General features: G+C 38.6%; 1 protein-coding gene across 12 annotated transcripts in view; it reads right to left on the bottom strand.

Annotated features, from left to right (window-relative positions):
* Nucleotides 1-19,443, bottom strand: part of kiaa0825 (KIAA0825 ortholog) — a 279,512-nt gene that overhangs the window by 124,610 nt on the left and 135,459 nt on the right. For 6 of the 12 annotated variants that reach the window (XM_052020305.1, XM_052020312.1, XM_052020308.1 and 3 more), the window contains one exon: nt 13,438-13,532. The exons of 4 other annotated variants lie outside the window; for them this stretch is intronic. In XM_052020305.1, the coding sequence (XP_051876265.1) occupies nt 13,438-13,532 (95 nt within the window). Of the gene's footprint in view, nt 1-13,437; nt 13,533-18,301; nt 18,458-19,443 lie in introns of all 12 variants that reach the window. 2 more of the 12 variants (XM_052020303.1, XM_052020311.1) reach the window with 2 other exon arrangements.

Raw genomic sequence — 19,443 nt, 5'->3', positions numbered from 1 at the left:
GTTATACTGCTTTTTTTCATATTAAAAGGAGTTGTTTTAGCTGTTAATAAATAGCAAAAACTGCTTCTTTTCAATATGAAAAAACACATACCTCTATTTGAACGTTTTCAAGAAAATACATATTTCATACCATATATTATAATTGCAAAGCTGAATGTAATTGCTATTTTTGTATTTTATTTGTACTAATACTAATTAATGTAATATGTAAATTACTGTTAAGCATTACACACAATCCTTTGGGCCTTCAAAAAATTTAAAGATGTGTACGGTCTTATCCTAACTATTAACATAAAGGTCTACTTCATCTGTGGAATTCCCAGTATAACCACACGTTTGTAGGAGCTCACTGTGAACAAAAAAAATACATAAGAAAAAGGAGTAGGCCACCTAGTTCTTCAAATCTACCATTCATCAAGACTACAGCTGATCTTCTACCTCACCACTACTTCCCAGCACTCTCCCATACCTTTTGATTCCCTTAATGTCCAGGAACCTATCATTCACCATTCTGAATGAATACAATGACAGATCCTTCACAGCCCTCTGAGGTGGAGAATTCAAGAGATTTACTACCTTCTCCATGAAGGAATTTCTCCTCATCTCAATCCTAAATGGCCTAGCCCTTAGTCTGAAACTTGTCCTGGGGAAACTGAGCCTGGGGGAAATATCCTTTCTGCATCTGGTTTGTCAAGCCGTTTAGAAATTTTGCATATTGCAATGAGATTCCTCTCATTCCTCTAGACTCTGAAGTATACAGTCCCACGCGTATACTTATCCAAGCTATCTCTCTGCACGTGGCAAACCACCAGCTCTGGAACCAGTCTAGTAAATCTTCACTGCATTTCCTCAATGGTAAGTATATCCTTTCTTAGATAAGGAAACCCAAATTGCATACAATACTCATCAAGGACCTACACAATTGCAAGAACATTCCGTTACTCTTGTTTTCAAATCTTTACAAAATAAAAGTTAACATCCCATTTGCCTTTTTAATCACTTGCTTCACCTGCACGTTGGTCTTCAGCAAGTTGTGTGCAAGCACACTTAATCCTTTAGTGCTATAATGCTGTCCAGCAAAGATTTCACTTTTGAACTAAAAATCTTTTTACATCTGACTAATTTAAATGTATTATTTACTGCCTACTTTGTAGGAATTAAGAAATAATATAGAAGCAATTACACTGCTGGGTATGTACACCTGACCACCAACTGATGGAAAGGAAATGGAGGAGTAAACTTACAAGTGAAGTATATAAAAAAATGTGAGAACTATAATTACTTTAATGTTAAAGAATACAGTGAAAAGAATGAAGATAGCTGAACACTGATAGCTGAAGATAGCCAGGTAATATTTTTTATTATACAGGTAAAGAAACAACAGATAAATATTTTAAAATGCATCAGTGATAGGACAATCATGTAACTAGGTGCACAAGAATGTGTTAGGATCTAACTATACTTAAGCTATGTACGTATAAATATACACAGCTAGAAATTCATCCTTCAAGGGGACGCAGGAACTGAAGCCACAGGATGTCAAAGGATGAGGTGTTCACTTTGGGAGATGAAATGTAAAGGGAGCGTACACAGTTAATGGGAGGACCTTTAACAGCATTGACTGACAGAGGGATGTAGGGGTCCAAGTCCATAGCCCTCTGAAAGTGGCCACACAAGTTGATAGGCTGGTAAAGAAGGCGTACAGCATGCTTGCCTTTATTAGTCGAGGCATTGAGTACAAGAGTCAGGAAGTTATGTTGCAGCTTAATAAAACTCAGGTTAGGCCACATCTGGAGTATTGCATTCAGTTCTGGTTGCCCATTATAGGAAGGATGTGGAAACTATTGAGAGGGTGCAGAAGAGGTTTACCAGGATGCTGCCTAGATTAGAGGGCATGTGCTATAAGGAGAGCTTGGACAAACTTGGGTTGATTTCTCTGGAGCGGCGGAAGCTGAGGGGAGACGTGATAGAAGTTTATAAGATTATGAGAGGCATAGATAGAGTAGTCGCTGGTATCTTTGTCCTTGGGTTGAAATGTCTAATATTAGGTGAGAGGGGGAAAGTTCAAAGGAGATGTGTGAAACATGCTTCTTCTTCACACAGAGAGTGGTGGGTGACTAGAATGCACTGCCAGGGGTGGTGGTGGCTGCAGATACAACAGAGGCACTTCAGAAGCTCTTAGACAGGCACATGAATATGCAAAGAATGGAGGGATATGGACCACGTGCAGGCAGAAGGGATTAGGTGTCATTAGCTTAATTAGTTTGGCACAACACCGTGAGCTGAAGGGCCTGTTCCTGTGCTGTATTGTTCTATGTTCTATGATGAGCAGGAAGCAGGGCCCCAGTGAGCCAGTTGCTGAACCAGCAGGATTGTGGTTGATAAGGAAGTTGAGTATCTAGACCATAGGAAGATATCAATGGATTAGTTAAGGTGGGCACAAAAGAATCAAAATGAATTCAGTCCAGAGAATGATGAGGAAATGCATTTGCTGAGTAAAATAACACACAAGGAATGCAATGAATCAGAATCATATTTATTATCTCTGACCTATATGATGTGAAAAGCGTTGTTTTGCAGCAGCAGTACAGTGCAAAGACATAAAATTACTATAAATTACAAAAATAAATAAATAGCACAAAAAATAATGAGGTAGTGCTCAGGGACTGTTCAGAAATCTGATGGCGGAGGGGAAGAAGCTGTTTCTGATATATATAGAATATGTAGAATAATTGTAAAATACTACAAAATGTAGACAAACTTGTAAGGTCCTCCTTACAACATCTGTGAGCTTGTGCTAAAATTAGGAGAGTTGTCACACAGACTAGTCAAGCAACAGCCTGAACTCCTCAGACAGCACCTTCCAAACCCACAACCTCTACCAGCTAGAAGGACAAGGGCAGCAAAAGCATGGGGACACCACCACCTGGAAGTTGCTCTTCAAGCCACACCATCTTGACTTAGAAATATTTCATTGTTCCTTCATGTCATCAAAATCCTGAAACTCCCTAACTCTCTCCTTAACAGCATTGTGGATATACCCACACTTCGAGGACTGCAGCAGTTCAAGAAGGCAGCAGACCATCACCTTCTCAACGGCAATTAGCGATGGACAATTAAATTGCTGGCTTAGCATGTAAAGCCCATATTCCTTGAATGAATCAAACAACAGGGGTGGGTGGGGTTAATGAATTAAGAGGAAAGGTTTTCTGCATTAGGTTTGTTTAATTAGGAGTAAAGGAGACAGAGTGGGAATTTATTTTAAGTATATAAAATGATGAGAAGCCGCAGAGGATGAACAGGTAAAATCTATTCTATTTAGCAGATAGGGCAGTAATTCAGAATTCAGATTAAAGTGAATTGGTAGAAGATTAGAAGGGAGTGTCTAAATCATTTCCCTAAATAATTTATATATACTATGAAAAGCAAGGAGTCTTCCAGAATCCCACTGCGTACACTCTCCAGTCAATAAAACTTCTGTTGAACATCACCCTTATTCCCTCCCTGCACCCATCCCCACCCCTCCCCCCCCAAGAGCCAATTTTTGATCCTGTTGCCACTCTCCTTTGGTTTTACTTTCTTGATGAATCTGCCGTGCAGAAGAGTTCCATGGTCATATCTGTACAGTTGCCTGTGTAACTGATCTATGGTTCAGGTTTTATACATCTGAGCTATAGATCATGAGATGTGAGCAATTTCAGCAAGCTCGCCTTTACTACTCATTATAAAATTAGGCTCTCAAAAGTGCTTGCAGGAATGATGAACTCATGACATTAGGTATTTGGTATTGGTATTGATTCATTATTGTCACTTGTACCGAGGTACAGTGAATGCAGTTTATTCAGTGGTAGCATGAGGATCTTTTGTGAACATCTCTGTATAGCCTTGGTCTTGAAGAGCTTCTCTTCAAAATTTTTGAAGATTAGAGAGAGAGAGCCAATTACAAAGTACTTCCAGCTCTCACAGTCTCAGGGACCTGCTTCTGTACAGATCATCGGACATAATGGGGGGTTTACATGCAGCATGTATGTTGAAATAGCTGCCACTTATCTTTAGATTCCATCTTAAAAATCAGTTGCAAAGCTTCTAACACCGTTCATTCAAGTAAAAAAATAATAGCAGCTGTGGTTAATATTAAGCCTACAGTGCATCCAAATATGGATTCAATATAGGTAAAAGGGAAAACATTCCCTTGACTGGACTCATTGCTGACAGATAGAAATGTATTAGTGGTCGCAGAATCTGAAATATGAACTCTTATATTCCATTAAAACATAAAAAGAGGCCATTCAGAACTACAGAGTCCATGCCAGCTCTCTAAGCATTCCCATCAGTCCCATTCCCCCACTTATTTCCTTTGTATAATCATAGAATTATAAAGTATGGAAAAAGACCCTTTGGCCCAACTTGTTCATGCTGACCAAGTTGCTTATCTGAAATAGTCACATTTGCCTGCATTTGGGCTATTGTAACCTATTTTTTCTCAGATGCCCATCAATTATCCTTCCATCCATCTACACTGCAGGCAATTTACAGTAGCCAATTAATCCTGCAGCATGCCTTTGGGATGTGGGAAGAGACTGGAGCAGCCAGGGGAAACACAGTCACAGGGAGAATGTATAAACTACACAGAGACACTCCAAAGGCCACGATTAAACTGGGTTGCTCAAGCTGTGATGGAGCAACAGTACTGCTTACACAGCTGTGCTGTCCAAAAGGAGGAGACCATTCAGGACATCATCTATACCAGCTCTCAGAACAATGTCATAAATCCCCACTTGTTGATATATTCACAGCACTTCTGATAACGTTGATTGATGCTAGGCTATCTCAAGACCCAGGCTTTTCCACAGAGTGGCTGATAAATGGCAGGTACACTTATATCACATCATAGCCAGACAATTACCCTCCACACAAATTCACTCAACAAATTCTTTGCAACCTTCAACAATGCTACTATTGCTGCGTTCCTTTCCATCAGCTCTTGCTGAGGTCACCAATCACCAAGATTTGAAATGGAACAAGCATATCAATAATGTGGCTGCAAGAGTAGAGTATCCTAGTAGTAACAAGTCTTTGGAGTCCCAATGCTCCTACATATTTCCTCCCCACATTACCACACCCTCACACTCAGAGCTGGTGCTTCCAGAACAAACCTAAACCTCAGCACTTCCCAGTGTTGCAATATCCTCCCACAATGAAGAGTTTTATTATCCTCTACTCTCAGCTTATTAATTGATTGGTTTCACCCAAAGATGTACAAAGATTGAGTTCCATTTAATTTCTACAGTCCCAGGCCCCAAGTCTATCTTTCCTTCTGTATACCATCAGAAGGATGTGATTGCACTGGAGACAGTGCAGAAGGGATCCACCAGGATGTTACCTGGGATGGAGCATTTTAGTTATAAAAAGAGACTGGATACATAGAACAGTACAGCACATTGGGTCTGTATTTTCTGGAATAGAGGACGCTCAGTGGGGACCTACTTGAGTATTACAAAATTATGTGGAGTATTGTTAGGTTAAACAGAAGTCCCCATTACAGAGGGGTCTAAAGCTAGAGGGCATAAGCTTAGGGTGAGGGTAAGGGGTAAGAAGTTTAGAGGGGATCTGAGGAAGAACCTTTTCACCGTGCATGGAATGCATTGACAGACTGGGTGATAGAGTCAGGTACTCTGACAATATTTGCGATGTATCTAGATGAGCATTTGAATTCCAATGACATAGAATGCTATGAACCAAGTGCTGGAAAATGGAAGTATACAGATAGGTACTTGTTGGTCAGCAGTTACAAGGTGGGCCAAAGGGCCTATTTCTGTGGTGTATAACTCTACAACTCTGACTTCTGAAAACTGACAAATAACAACCTTCTTCTTGAATACCCTGCCACACCCCAGTGTTTAACATTTAATGCTACCCATGAGCCAACTTCTATCTCCTGCTTTTCCAATTCCTATCTTCCAATCCTTCCTAACCAAAATTACCAGTCTCTTACATTGCAAACTTACTAGATTGCTGTGTGTCTCATTTTTAAAGGAACAGATTCTATGAACTTACATCTGAGGTGGTTGGATTACCTGAGTACAGCATGTACAGAAAAATGAGTTAAGTGGAATTCACTTTATGGAGGCACCTAGTTTTCTATCCACCTGGAGACTGGCAATGCTATCTCACAGCTTCAGAGAACTGGTTTTGATCTTGACTTTGGGATTTTGCCCGGGTGTTCTGGTTTCCTCTTAGACATGAAAGATGTGCCGGACGGTAGGTTAATTGGTTACTATAAATTGCTCCTAGTACAGGTAGGTGGCACGAGAACTGGAGGGGCACAATGGGAACGGGAATGTAAGATCGAAAAAATGGATTGGCATAAGTGGGTGCTTGATGGTTGGCATGGACATGGTGGGCTGGTTTCTATGTTTTATGACTCTAACATAAATGATAGGAATAATTTGATAACTGGTGTGGCATTTCTCCTCAAATCTGAATCAATGCTATTATACTTTGACCAAAGGCTGAATACACTTGACAACATACATCAAGGTTTTCAAATAATGCACTGCAGGTCCTCATGGATGAGGTTGAAAGGAGAGATATAGTGTGGGAAATACCATTGAATGTCAAAGGGGATTGATGGCAATGATGTTGTTTGTTGAATATGGATGGGTGAGATAATGGAAGATGTTTAATTACCTCACGCAAGATGTCAAGGTGAGTGACTTCAACTTCAAGTTCCTCATCCTATCAAATGCACCTATAGACTCATCCACTGTTCAATTCACTACCTCCCCATAACCTTCCACCAATCCCAATTGATCAGAACTTAGCCTTATCATGATATACCTCCATGGTCCTCACATATTGATTCTCACAAATACAATTCACAGTTATAGAACATAGAACAATTACAGCACAATTCAGGCCCTTCGGCCCACAAAGCTGTGCCGAACATGTCCCTACCCTAGAAATTACTAGGCTTACCCACAGCCCTCTATTTTACTCAGCTCCATGTACCTACCTAACAGTCTCTTGAAAGACCCTATCGTATCAGCCTCCACCACCGTTTCCGGCAGCCCATTCCATGCACTCACCACTCTCTGAGTAAAAAACTTACCCCTGACATCTCCTCTATATCTACTCCCCAGCACCTTGAACCTATGTCCTCTTGTGGCCACCAATTCAGCCCTGGGGAAAAGCCTCTGACTATCTACCCCATCAATACCTCTCATCATCTTATACACCTCAATCAGGATCCCCCCCTCATCCTCCATCTCTCCAAGGAGAAAAGGCCGAGTTCCCTCAACCTGCTTTCATAAGGCATGCTCCGCATTCCAGGCAGCACCCTTGTAAATCTCCTCTGCACCCTCTCTATGGCTTCCACATCTTTCCTGTAGTGAGGCAACCAGAACTGAGCACAATACTCTACAATACAATATTGAACCATGATAGTCATATCACCCATATACATTTTACAATAGTCACTGACCTTGCAGGAGAAGGTGGTGCATAGAGGAAGCAGTAGCAAACTATCAGTGGAAAGTAAGCTTTAATACCATGGAAGGTCCAATACTGGAGATCATGAAAAGGCTTTGATTACCAGTAACACTGAAATGATTGATACTGTTGGTACATATATACCCAATCCCCTTACTCTTATTTGGTTGTCCATTATTACTTAATTTCCTCTATCTGACTGGCTGCAGAGAGTGTCAAAGCACACTCCAATCACACACCTCAATCATCTCTCTTTTTCATTTCATATACTCAAGAACTGGATCCTACCAAGAAACTGGAAAACAATGGAGAAGACAATAATGATAAAAGTGATACTAATACTTGAGCTAATACCTATTGACCAGTTCAGAAACTGATTCTGCACATTAGCTCAGTGGTTGGGAAAGTGTGAAACATCAGGCCCATGTCTGCAGGAGCCAGGGCAGAGGGAAAAGGTAGCCTGGATATTAACTCAGAAAGTGAAGTCACATATTGACTCTGCTGCAGCGGGTTCATGAAAACTTTAATAGTCTAAGCTATAGAAGGAGTCCACAGAGTACACAGGTAGATGCTGAATGGATTAAAAGGCCTTTAGGAAACATGTACCTGAGGTAAATCAGCAAAGAAGAGCACATTGTTAATTTGGCAGAGATTTGGAACTCATCCTTCCCAACTTGGAACAGGTGATCACCTTCATCGCCATATCCATGAGACCCAACAGTGCAGCATCTGTTGACTAATGCATCAATTTCCATTGCAGCAAAAAGAACATCCATAAAAAAGGTCATGCTGCAGTGTAAGTTTAGACTGGTGCCATCATTTTTCTGTATGCCAATGTTCAAAGGGGCCTCCAATTTGCCATAGCATTCCATCAGTCTGTTCTGCAACAATTAGTACAGTTGCTAAGGTGTTGCTCCAGGAGACTGGCAGCAACTGCAAAGAGTATGAACCTGTCAGTTTCCATTAAAATAAAAGCACTTATGCTTCCATCATTGCCACTCTGTCAATGATCTTGCTGTTGCCAGTCTGCTTCAACTGCAGTCTGAAGCCAGGACTTCTAAGTCCAGAGTTGTTCAAAGTCCTTCTGGAAATCTCTTCAATTGAGTCAACAACTTTCCACAATCTAAGCTGCAGCTACTGGAACAGCAACAGAAGGAGCTCAAAGACAGGAAAAAGAAAATGGTGGAGACATGAAGGAAATGCACAAGAGTGATTTGTTTATTCTCATATGTATTATATATTTCCTGAATTTGGATTGAAGTATAGCTTGTCAGAAGGCTTTCATTTTTGTATTATTTTTAGAAAGAGGATGATGTGATGGTCAGAGATATAGAAAATGTAAAGAGAGTTGGACTCTGAGTGAATGGGGAACTGGGGTTAAGATTATTGGCATCAAGTATTAGCCATAAGGAGATGATGGACAAACTTGGGTTGTTTTCTCTGGAGAGTCGGACGCTGAGGGACCATGTGACAGAAGTATATATAATTATGAGTGGCATAGATGAAGTAGATTATCAGAGTCTTTTTCCCGGGATGAAAATGTCAAATACTGGAGGGCATGGGTTTAAGGTGACCAGGGAAAAGTTTAAAGGATATTTACGTGGCAAGCTTTTTTGTAGAAACACAGAGTGGTAGGTGCCTGGAACATGCTGCCAGGGGAGTTGGTAGAAGGGTATACGATGACAAAGTTTAAGAGGTGTTTAGATGCGAACAGGCAGGGAAGAGAGGGATACCACATGCAGGCAGATGAGATAAACTGGCATTATGGTCAGCGCAGATGTATTGAGCCAAAGGGTCTGTTCCTGTGCTGAACTGTTCTTTGTTCTAAGTAAAGGGAGAAAAGAGCTGCCTATCTTCCTTTTCTGTCATGTTGTTCTTGTTATCCTTCACTGTTTTCTCCTCATCCCCTTCCCTTGCAGCTACTTGCATGACTGATAGTAGCACGGGCTATTCCTTCAAGATAATATGCATCAAACCACTGGAAGTTATGGTATCCACTCAGCTGACAAACACAGAATTCCTTCAATGTGGTCTGGCAGTGAGGTGCTGCTTGAAGATGCCTAATATGTTCCTTGAAGCAGCATGGTTGCTATTGTACGTATGTCTGTTATGCATGTTCATAAGGCTTCCTGACTGCAGGAATCAGCTATGCCATGAATGAATAACTCTTGTCACCCAACAATCAAGCTTTGACTTGGCAGATGTTAGTCTTAGAATGTTGGAATTATCACCACTTGGTGTGCTGCCTGTGGTCCTGCATCAGCTGCATATTGAGGAAGTGCAATTCCGTTCAGTTCAGCAGGTTGGACGGAGCACAATTCAGTCCCACATTTTTTCAGATCTTAAGATTTAAAATAAAACTCCTCTCTGTTTGCTTGTCTACTCAAAATGGGAATAATAACACACAGTGGACTCAGGTGCTTAACACTGAAAACAATGATTTTCTTTTGACAAGAATAGTTGAAAAGTAGGAGAATATTTTGATTGGCATTTGTATCCAGGCAATGTTGATGCTTTCCATGTATATCTTGCATTTCTATTGTCTTGGTAAAAATAAGGAATGAGTTTATCCAGGGTTGTATTCGTGAACCCTGAATGTGATCAACAACATGAGCAACTCAAAGATCTATATTTACCAGTTTCTGTTTTTCATGCATCATTATCTTGAGTTATTGTGGAATTATTTTAGGATAAATGATGCTAATTAGTGCCAAATGGGATTAGCAACTCACCAGTTTCAATTTATTTCTTCAAATAATAATACTTTAGTTTTTTTTCACCTATGTATTATGGGCTCAATTTCCTCTTGGCATATAAATGTCTACATTAATTAATTGAATGCCTTTCATTTTATGATTAGCTAAATGCATATTTTAAACAAAATAATTCTGTTTAACTCTTTTCTGTTGCTAGAAAATAGTACTATGTAACCAATAAGTAGATAACAATCAATACTAATTAGAGTAACGTTGTTAGCTTTGGCACAAAGTAATTTTACATTTAATTCAATACTAAAACTTAACATTAATTGGATTGACATTCCCTCATCTTAATTAGGTTGATCTACTAGCTGGATCACTAACAAGTTTCTCTGTATTAGAAGGCAAAGCAAGACCATACCCTAAAAATTGCTTTTAGCAGTATTAGTATTAGAATATTTATCACACTCACATTAAGTTTCTGAATTCATCATTTTAATGAATGTGCTCAACTGCTTATTTCAGAAGGTGAACGAAATGGAGAAAGGAATATTACATAAACCAATTTAGTACCTATCTGTCAACGGCAAATAGAGCAATTTTTATATCTCTTGATCTAGATCTTTGGAATATTTTTTCTAGCTTTAGTATTGATACATACCGTGATTGTCAATCTTTTTTTTCCTCAAGTTGGACTTCCCTTGTAATTATTAATGCAATAAGATGTTCATACTGATCCTGGGTACTACAGATTAAAAGGTATGGTAATGTGTCCACTTTCTGAAAGTGCAGCTGATATTTTCTAAAGTAAAATAAACCAGGCGTAATTCCATGAATAACTGATGCATGCTATTTCATTAGTCTGGATAATACTAGAAATCTTCAGTTTTGTTCTGGTCCTTATTGGATACTTCTCTCAATGTGCATGATTGGTGAGAGAATATACTTACACCCTGATGATACAACGATGAATCTAATTATACATTCTTATAAGCATTTCAGGAAAAATATTAGCAACTTCAGCGCAATACTCATGTAACCAGGAGAACTTGAGATATTTTTAAATTCCTCCAAAACATTTTTGCATACATTATGATAAAACTCATGATAATCTGCTGTACCTTACTTGCCTGATATACGCTCTACATTACATTAACATCCATGGTCAGAGTTATGAAAATAAAAGTTCTAGCAGAGAGAAAAATCAGCAATGACACCATGGGATACATTTCATGATTTTGTACTCAAGTGTAGATATTTACTGAATGGGAAAAATGAAAGGTTGATATGAACTACAACATTTTCTCAGTGTTACTTTGTTTCTTTTTACCTTTCAAAATCAAATGTATCTTTTCAGACTGATAAATTATCATGAGATAACTAAGAAAAAAATGGCTAAATATAACTATGAACAACATATAGAATGGAACTGAATTTTACAATTACATATTATTCCCTAGTGCTTCGAAGTATTAAAATGTGTCCTGAAATGTTTTTTTTAGATAGAACAAGGTTTCTAGAGGAAAAATTCTTGCATGCAACTAATCCCAACTGAAGGATTTTTATTTCAGTTTGGATGATTACTTTATTCAAAGTCTCATGTTTTTTTCCCCTGCAAATTAATAAATTTGAATGTATTCTGCTAAAATCTCATTCATAACGAATCAACAGTTATGGTCAGACTTTTCAGCAATTTTGACACTCATTACTACCCAAATTAAATTAGTTATGTTTAAAGTTCCAGGACCATCTCAATATTCTCTTGACTGCATGGCTCCAATGTTTCATCTGGCTTATCATCCAGAAATAACCATCATGAAGTCTGCACGAAGCGAATGTCTTTTCAATCACTTCTCAGAATGAAAAGTATGACTTTTTTTTGTATGTTGTACTAAAGTGATTAAAGGACATACTAACAAAAAATGAACCAGAACTTGAAGCTGGATAACAAATCTTTAGACTTGCTATGCAAACCAAACCTCCAAAATCACAACTACTCAGGCTATCATGCCTAGGTTTATTCAGGTAGATCTAACAATGGACGTTATTGCTGTCGTAACACTATCGCAAAGAGTTCACATGTTTGATATGAACCTAGAAGAATCTCACGTTTGTTAAAGAGATAAGCCAACAAATTCAAAGTTCAGTTGCAGAATGTTGTTCTTCATTCTATGTAGGTTTAAAACACTTCTTTTAGTGCAATGAGTTTCTAGATCAGCAAGTGGAGCTGCTTTCCTAAATTGCATTAACCATAAAGGTTATTTATTACCTACAGTTTTTTTGACCATCTATGAAATTTCATATGAATTCATTGAATATTTCCTACCAGCTGTGCCTACACATTTCTTTGTTTTCTCTACTGGGTGTGAACATGATCTTTGTGACACAAGTCTGATATTTTTGTTTTATGGACTTAATGCAATTTTCATCTTATGAATTAAAAATATTCATGATGCTACCATGGTTTCTGTGCCAACTTCCTCTAAAGAATCCTCAGAAAGTTTCCTCCACCTCACTTCTAAAACAACATAATGTTCCCAGTCATTTGTTTATGTTATACAAAATACGAATATAGAATGTAGAACATTCCTAAATCAAGAGAAAAAACTTATTGGTATAATTACCAAATTTCTACCAGGATGTGTATCAATACCAGGCAAAAGGAAATTCAAACCTTACAATTTTTATGAAAGATAGTGAGTTCAGTAAAAATAAAATCTTTATTACAGCAGGTTTAGACCAAATGTTTGTCATTTAATACAACCCATTACATACTATATAATATATGAAAAGAAAATATCATATTGACAATAAAATCACAGCTTAACACAAATTCGACAAATGAGAGCTTACAAAAAAGAAGCAACAATTTCCAGTAAATGGAAAAGAAGAACGATGAGCATGTTCAGATTAGTTAGTTATGTTTACTTTAGTGTGAAATAGGGAAGAAACAGAAAAACTAAAATGCTGAGCAAGTATCCAAGGAAGATAACTTAAGTTGTATGCATTCCAAGGACTACCTAATTAAAACATGAACTGATAACCTAAATACAGAAAAAAAAGAACATAAATGCATCACTTAGTGAACTTAATGTTGCTGTTTTGTGCTTTTACGGTCAGATTTATGATATAGTGTTGCTGCACAAATCAGACGAACATTTAATTCTTGGAAAATTGCCAGATAAGACGTATAATAAAATAACATTTAAACTTAACATGACAGTCAGCTCTGAAAAGAAGCTATTACCTGTTTGCTAGCAGTGTCCTGAAGGTCAATTGACTCAGTCCCAGATTACTCTGCAGTACTTTTGACCAATCCCAATTCCACTCAGTTATAGTTGACTGTGATAAATGAAAATAAAGCACTGTTAGTTATTAATCAGAGTTAATGTGATCAGTAAATTACAGCCCCGACTGTGATGGACTGAATAAGAAGTAGGGTGGTCCTGAACAAGAGCTGAGACAGGAGATATCAATCATCCGCACAGAAGAAGCTTTCATTTCAATAAGATGAGAATTAGTTTAAAAATTTATTTGGTGCTGTAGCTATTAGTTAAAAAGCCAAACCAATCTGTGTTTCTCCTATAGATTTTTGTCTTTGCACTGTACTGCTACCTCAAAATAACAAATTTCACGTCATATGTCAGTGATAATAAATCTGATTCTGATTCAAACCAATTTGTTTTTCTCCTGCTTTTTATGCTACAGTACCACTTCTTATGGGCAGATTCTGAATGCGAAATTTTTAATAGATGAATTAAGTCACACAAGGATTTTTGTTGATACAATTTTAAATTATTAAAAAAAAAAAAACTGATAAAGGTGAACTCAACAATCATCATGTGCAATTAACTGATATTTATGTCTGGATGGGAGGCATACTCAAAGGGAATGTGGATTAAATAATTTGTGCAAGCATGTTGTAGCCATTTAAATGTGAGATCTTCTGTATGAGGTCAGGATAAATGAATTTACTCTATTGACCTTCTTAAAGAGCATTCAGATCAGAGTGCTAAAAATGTATTGGTTTCTGGAAACGTTTGGCCCTGCCTTATTGGTGAAGGTGCTGTCCAGCAGGTGTTGGTGATTGTTTCTGAACTCACCAACGTGGGCAGATTTTGGGCATCTGCTGGTAGGTGGAGAAAGAGAAGGGAAAACTGGAACAGGAAATGTGATGCCAGTACCTGTTTGGCAATCCAGCTTTCTGAGGTGCAGTTGAATGCACGGCTAAAGAGCTGGAGTAGGAGGGAGGGCTTCTGACACCTGGATCATTGAGGTCTGATCCTGGGCAGGGGGTCCTAAACAAGAAGTACAGGCTGCATCTAAACTGGTGGGGCACAAATATCCTTACAGGGAGGTTTGCTAGTGCTACTCAGGAGGGTTTAAACTAGTGTGGCAGAGAGTGGGCACCAGAGCAGTAGGTCAGTGGGTGGAGTGATTGAGAAGGTAGAGGTTAAGTCAAGTAAGTTTAATAGGAAAAACATTCAGGGCCAGGATAATGAACATGGCAGAAATGATGGTCTAAAGTGTATTTATTTTACTGCAAGGAGTATAATGGGTAAGGCAGATAAGCTTAGAGCCTAGATTAGTAAACGGAACTACAATATTGTAGCCATTACAGAAACTTGGTCAAGAAAAGGGCCAAATTGGCAGCTCAATGTTTGCGGGTCTAGATGCTTCAGACTTGGCAGAGATGGATGTAAAAGAGGTGGGGGGAATTTACTATTGATCAGGGAGAAAGTCACAGAAGCACTTAGAGAGGAAAGCCTGGAGGGGTCATCCCCTGAGGCAATATGGGTAGAGATCAGGAATAAGAAAGGTGCAATCACTATGATGGGGTTATACTATAGGCCTCCCAATAGATAGCAGGAGACAGAGGAACAGGTATGAGGGCAGATTATGGAAAGAAGTAAAAACAACAGGGTAGTTATAGGGGGTGACTTTAATTTCCCAAATATTGACTGGGACTCTGTTAGTACCAGAGGCTTAGATGGGGCAGAATTTGTTGGGTGCACGCAGGAGGGTTTCTTGAAACAATATGTAGATAGTCCAACTAGGGACAGAGCCTATGCTAGACCTTATTTTGGGGAATGAACCTAGCCAGGTAATCAAAGTTTCAGTAGGGGAACATTCTGGAAACAGTGACCGTAATTCAGTAAGTTTAAAGATAATTATGGATAAAGATAGGACTGGTCCTCGGGTGAAGGTGCTAAATTGGGGGAAAACTAATTATAATAGCATTAGGCAGGAACTGGAGAAAGTAATCTGGGAGTGACTGTTTGAAGGTAAATCCACATCTGACATGTGGGAGTCTTTGAAAAATCAGTTGATCGGATTTCAGGTACCAGCATGTTCCTGTGAGGATGAAAGATAAGGTTGGCAAGGTTTGGGAACCTTGGATGACATGAGATATTGTAAGTTGATTCAAAAACGAAAAGGAGGCATATGTAAGGTTTAGGAAGCTAAAATCAGACAAGGCTCTTCAGGAATATAAAGGAAGCAGGAAAGAACTTAAACAAGAAATTAGGATGGCTAAAAAGGGCAATGAAATGTCTCAGGCAAATAGAATTAAGAAGAATCCCAAGGCATTTTATACAGGACGAGGGGCAAGTAGAAAGCTTAGAAAATGATAATGCCACTCAAGGACAAAGAAGGGAATTTATGTGTGGAGGCAGAGGAAGCAGGTGAGATCCTTAATGAGTACTTTGCATCGATATTCACCAAGGAGAAGGACATGGATGATGGCGAGATTAGAGAGCAGTATGTTTCTTTTTTAAGACACATTGATATTAAGAAAGAGGAGGTGTTGGGTATCTTGAAAAAACATTAAGGTGCACAAGTCCCCAGGGCCTGATGGGATCTGTCCCAGGATATTGAGGGAGGCAAGGAAGGAGATTGTGGGGGCCTTGACAGAGATCTTTGTATCCTTTTTAGCCATGGGTGAGATGCCAGAATCCTGAAGAGTGGACAGGGTTCTTCCCTTGTTCAAAAAGTGCACTAGAGACAAAGTAAGAAATTATAGGCTGGTGAGCCTTATATCAGTGCTAGGGAAATTATTGGAGAAGGTTCTCAGTGGCAAAATTTACTTGCATTTTGAAAAAGATGGCCTTATTTGGGATAGTCAGCATGGCTCTGTGTGTGTGTGTGTGTGTGGTGTGTGTGTGGTGTGTGTGTGTGTGTGTGTGTGTGTGTGTGTGTGTGTGTGTGTGTGTGTGTGTGTGTGTGTGTGGTTGGAAGGTGTTCTGTCTCACAAATTTCATCGAGGTTTTTTGAGGAAGTCATGAAGATGATTGATGAGCTCAGGGCAGTGGATGTTGTCTGTGTGGACTTTAGCAAAGTGTTTGACAAGGTCCTTCATGGTAGGATGGTCCAGAAGATTAAGTCCATGTGATCCACAGTGAGTTGGTAAATTGGATCCAAAATTGGCTTGGTCAAAGAAGACAAAGGGTAATGAGAGAGGTGTTTCTCTGACTAGAGGTCTGTGACCAGTGGTATTCCACAATGATTCATGGTGGAACATCTGTTGTTTATAATGTATATTAATGATTTGGAAGAAAATGTAGGTGATCTGATTAGTAAGTTTGCAAATGACACAAAAATGTGAATAGTGAGAAAGGGTGCCATAGGATACAGCAGGATATCAATCAGTTGGAAGTTTGGGTGGAGTAATGGCAAATGGAGTTTAATCCAGACAAGTTTGAAGTGGTGCACTTTGGGAGTCAAATGCAAGAGGAAAGAATACAGTAAATGGCAGGACCCTAAGTGCATTGATGTACGGAGAGATCTTGGTGTGCAAGTCCATAGCTCCCTAAAAGCGGCAGTTCAAGTCGACAGGATGGTAAAGAAGGCATAAAGCATATGCTTGCCTTCATTGGTCAGGGCACGGAGTACAAAAGTTGAGAAGTTATGTTGCAGCTATTTAATACTTTGATTAGGCCACATTTGGAGTATTGTGTGCATTTCTGATCACTACACTATAGGAAGGATGTGGAGGCTTTGGAGAGGGCACAGAAGTAGTTCACCAGAATGTTGCCTGGATTGCAGAATATCAGCTATAAGAAGAGTTTGGCCAAACATGGATATTTTTCCCTGGAGTGCCAGAGGCTGAGGGGACGACCTCATATAAATATATAAAATTATGAAAATCATAGATAAGAAAAAGACTCTGACTGATTACCCTATGTCAAATACTGGAGGGAACAGATTTAGGAGTATAGGAGGAATGTTTAAAGGAGCCATGCGAGGCAAGTGTTTTATTTTACAGAGTGGTAGATGCTTGGAATGTGCTGCTGGGGAGGTGGTAGAAGCAGATACGGTAGCAACTTTTATGCCACATAACAAGCAGGGAATAAAGGGATACAGACCATATGCAGACAGATGGGATTAGTTTAGATTGGCATCGTGGTCGGCATAGACATGGTGGGCTGAAGGGCCCACCTTCTCACCAATTATGTCAGCCTTTGACATGCCATGATTTTCTACGAATAAGATGTTAATAATTTTTTTCAATATGCTTCCAGAGGTGGAGTGTATAGCCTCTTAGCTGATGACAGAGCGACACCGTGGCTGTTATGAATGTAAAATTCCTGAGTTCAAACTAAACACCCTACTGATTGAAGGACTGATAACTAGCAGAAAAGAGGAGCTTATCTGGAAATAAATAAACCATACATATTAATTTTAAAATTTGATTTGGGAAAAGCTAAAATTATAATGAATTTTAAAAATAAATCAGTAGCAAAAGCATACAATTTATTAAGTGTAAGAAAAGGGTGTACAGTTTAAGAATTACAAAGTCTCTAGTTCAATATTTCAAATACTAGCCAGGGTTGAATGTTGACATTATGAATTAACCACTACTATGTATTACCATGAAACAAGAAGAATGGAGATTTGCTGTCTTAAGAGACATCAGGGAAGAGATATATAACCTCTTTATAGAATGGAGAGAACATCAGGAAATACATCCTGTCTAGGTCATGTCTCTATGAAGATAATGGAAGGCAAGAAAATCATAACATTTCCCTGTAAAAAAAACACTGATAAATAATTAATAAACCAATAACCCTGGTGTATATTTCCTTCCAATAATTATTCTATTATACATTTACCTGGTTAAAGTTAGTAGAGCCAATATGGTTGAAGACATGCAAAGGGTTAAACATCAAATGTTGCCGAAACCCCTGCAAAGCAAGATGCCTAGGCTTCAGTGGTGTCTCATTACAATGTGAAAAATCCTGAGAATAAATTTGTCCCTTCAACCAATCCTAGAGATGAAAAAGAGAATATCAACTTTGAACCAAACAAGGAGTGGAATAAACATGCTTATTTGAATATGTAGATTATTTTCAAACCAATCTTCTAAAACTGAATATTTTTCAAAGATTTCAATAAGTTTATGGGCATTCTGGGATAATGAGCCTGTTAGAATCAAGTTCCTCAGTTTTTACAAGAAAGAAAAATAACAAATTTTAAGTTTTTGCATTCAGAACATCTTTAGATCTCAAAATATCTCCATTCTTAAAAGTCCAGACAACATATCATGACATTAGGATAACAAAAACTAACAGATGATTTAGTTATACTTTTACAGAATGTTTTAATGTATTCAAAATCAACTATTGTTCTTAACTTTTATAATTCTTGCAATTTGCCCAATGCTCTTGCCTGGAATGGCAACCCACAGTTGCCCCACATCTGTACACATTTGGGCGGATGTGGAAGCCTGTCCTGCGAGCTGTCAACATTGCGAGTCCAATAGTGTTGTCCTAATGGCTGCTGGGCACCCAGTGGTGTACTAAGGAGGCTCCACCTCCAAAAACTTTACATCATCTTTGAAAGCCAGCAAAGTTCTAAAAGCTGTACTGGATTTTAAATCATTTGACAATGTCTCTGACATCCCCTGACATTCAGAGACATTTAAAAACTATTAAAACAGAAGTAAATAAACTTAAAAATTAAAATGAAGTTAAAGTACATTAATAATTAAACATATTAAAGGAAAATAATTTTTAATAAGTAACTTGCCTCCTAACCTTGCCCCCTAAATCTTTACCCTACATTCAACATTGACATGAAGTCAGTACAGATACTTTGTTCTCAATAGTATCAGGCTTCTTGAGTGCTGCTACAGCTGCACTCATTCAGGCATGTGGAGTATTTTCTGTCACACTTTTAACTTGTACCATGTTTGTGGTGGAATGGCTTTGGGAAGTCAAGCAATGAATTATTCACCAAAGGACACCAAAACTCA

Source organism: Pristis pectinata, chromosome 7 (genome assembly GCF_009764475.1).
Source record: "Pristis pectinata isolate sPriPec2 chromosome 7, sPriPec2.1.pri, whole genome shotgun sequence".
NCBI classification, from domain to species: domain Eukaryota; kingdom Metazoa; phylum Chordata; class Chondrichthyes; order Rhinopristiformes; family Pristidae; genus Pristis; species Pristis pectinata.
Note: the sequence above shows the minus strand (reverse complement) of the source record. Positions and strands in the feature narration are given on the sequence as shown.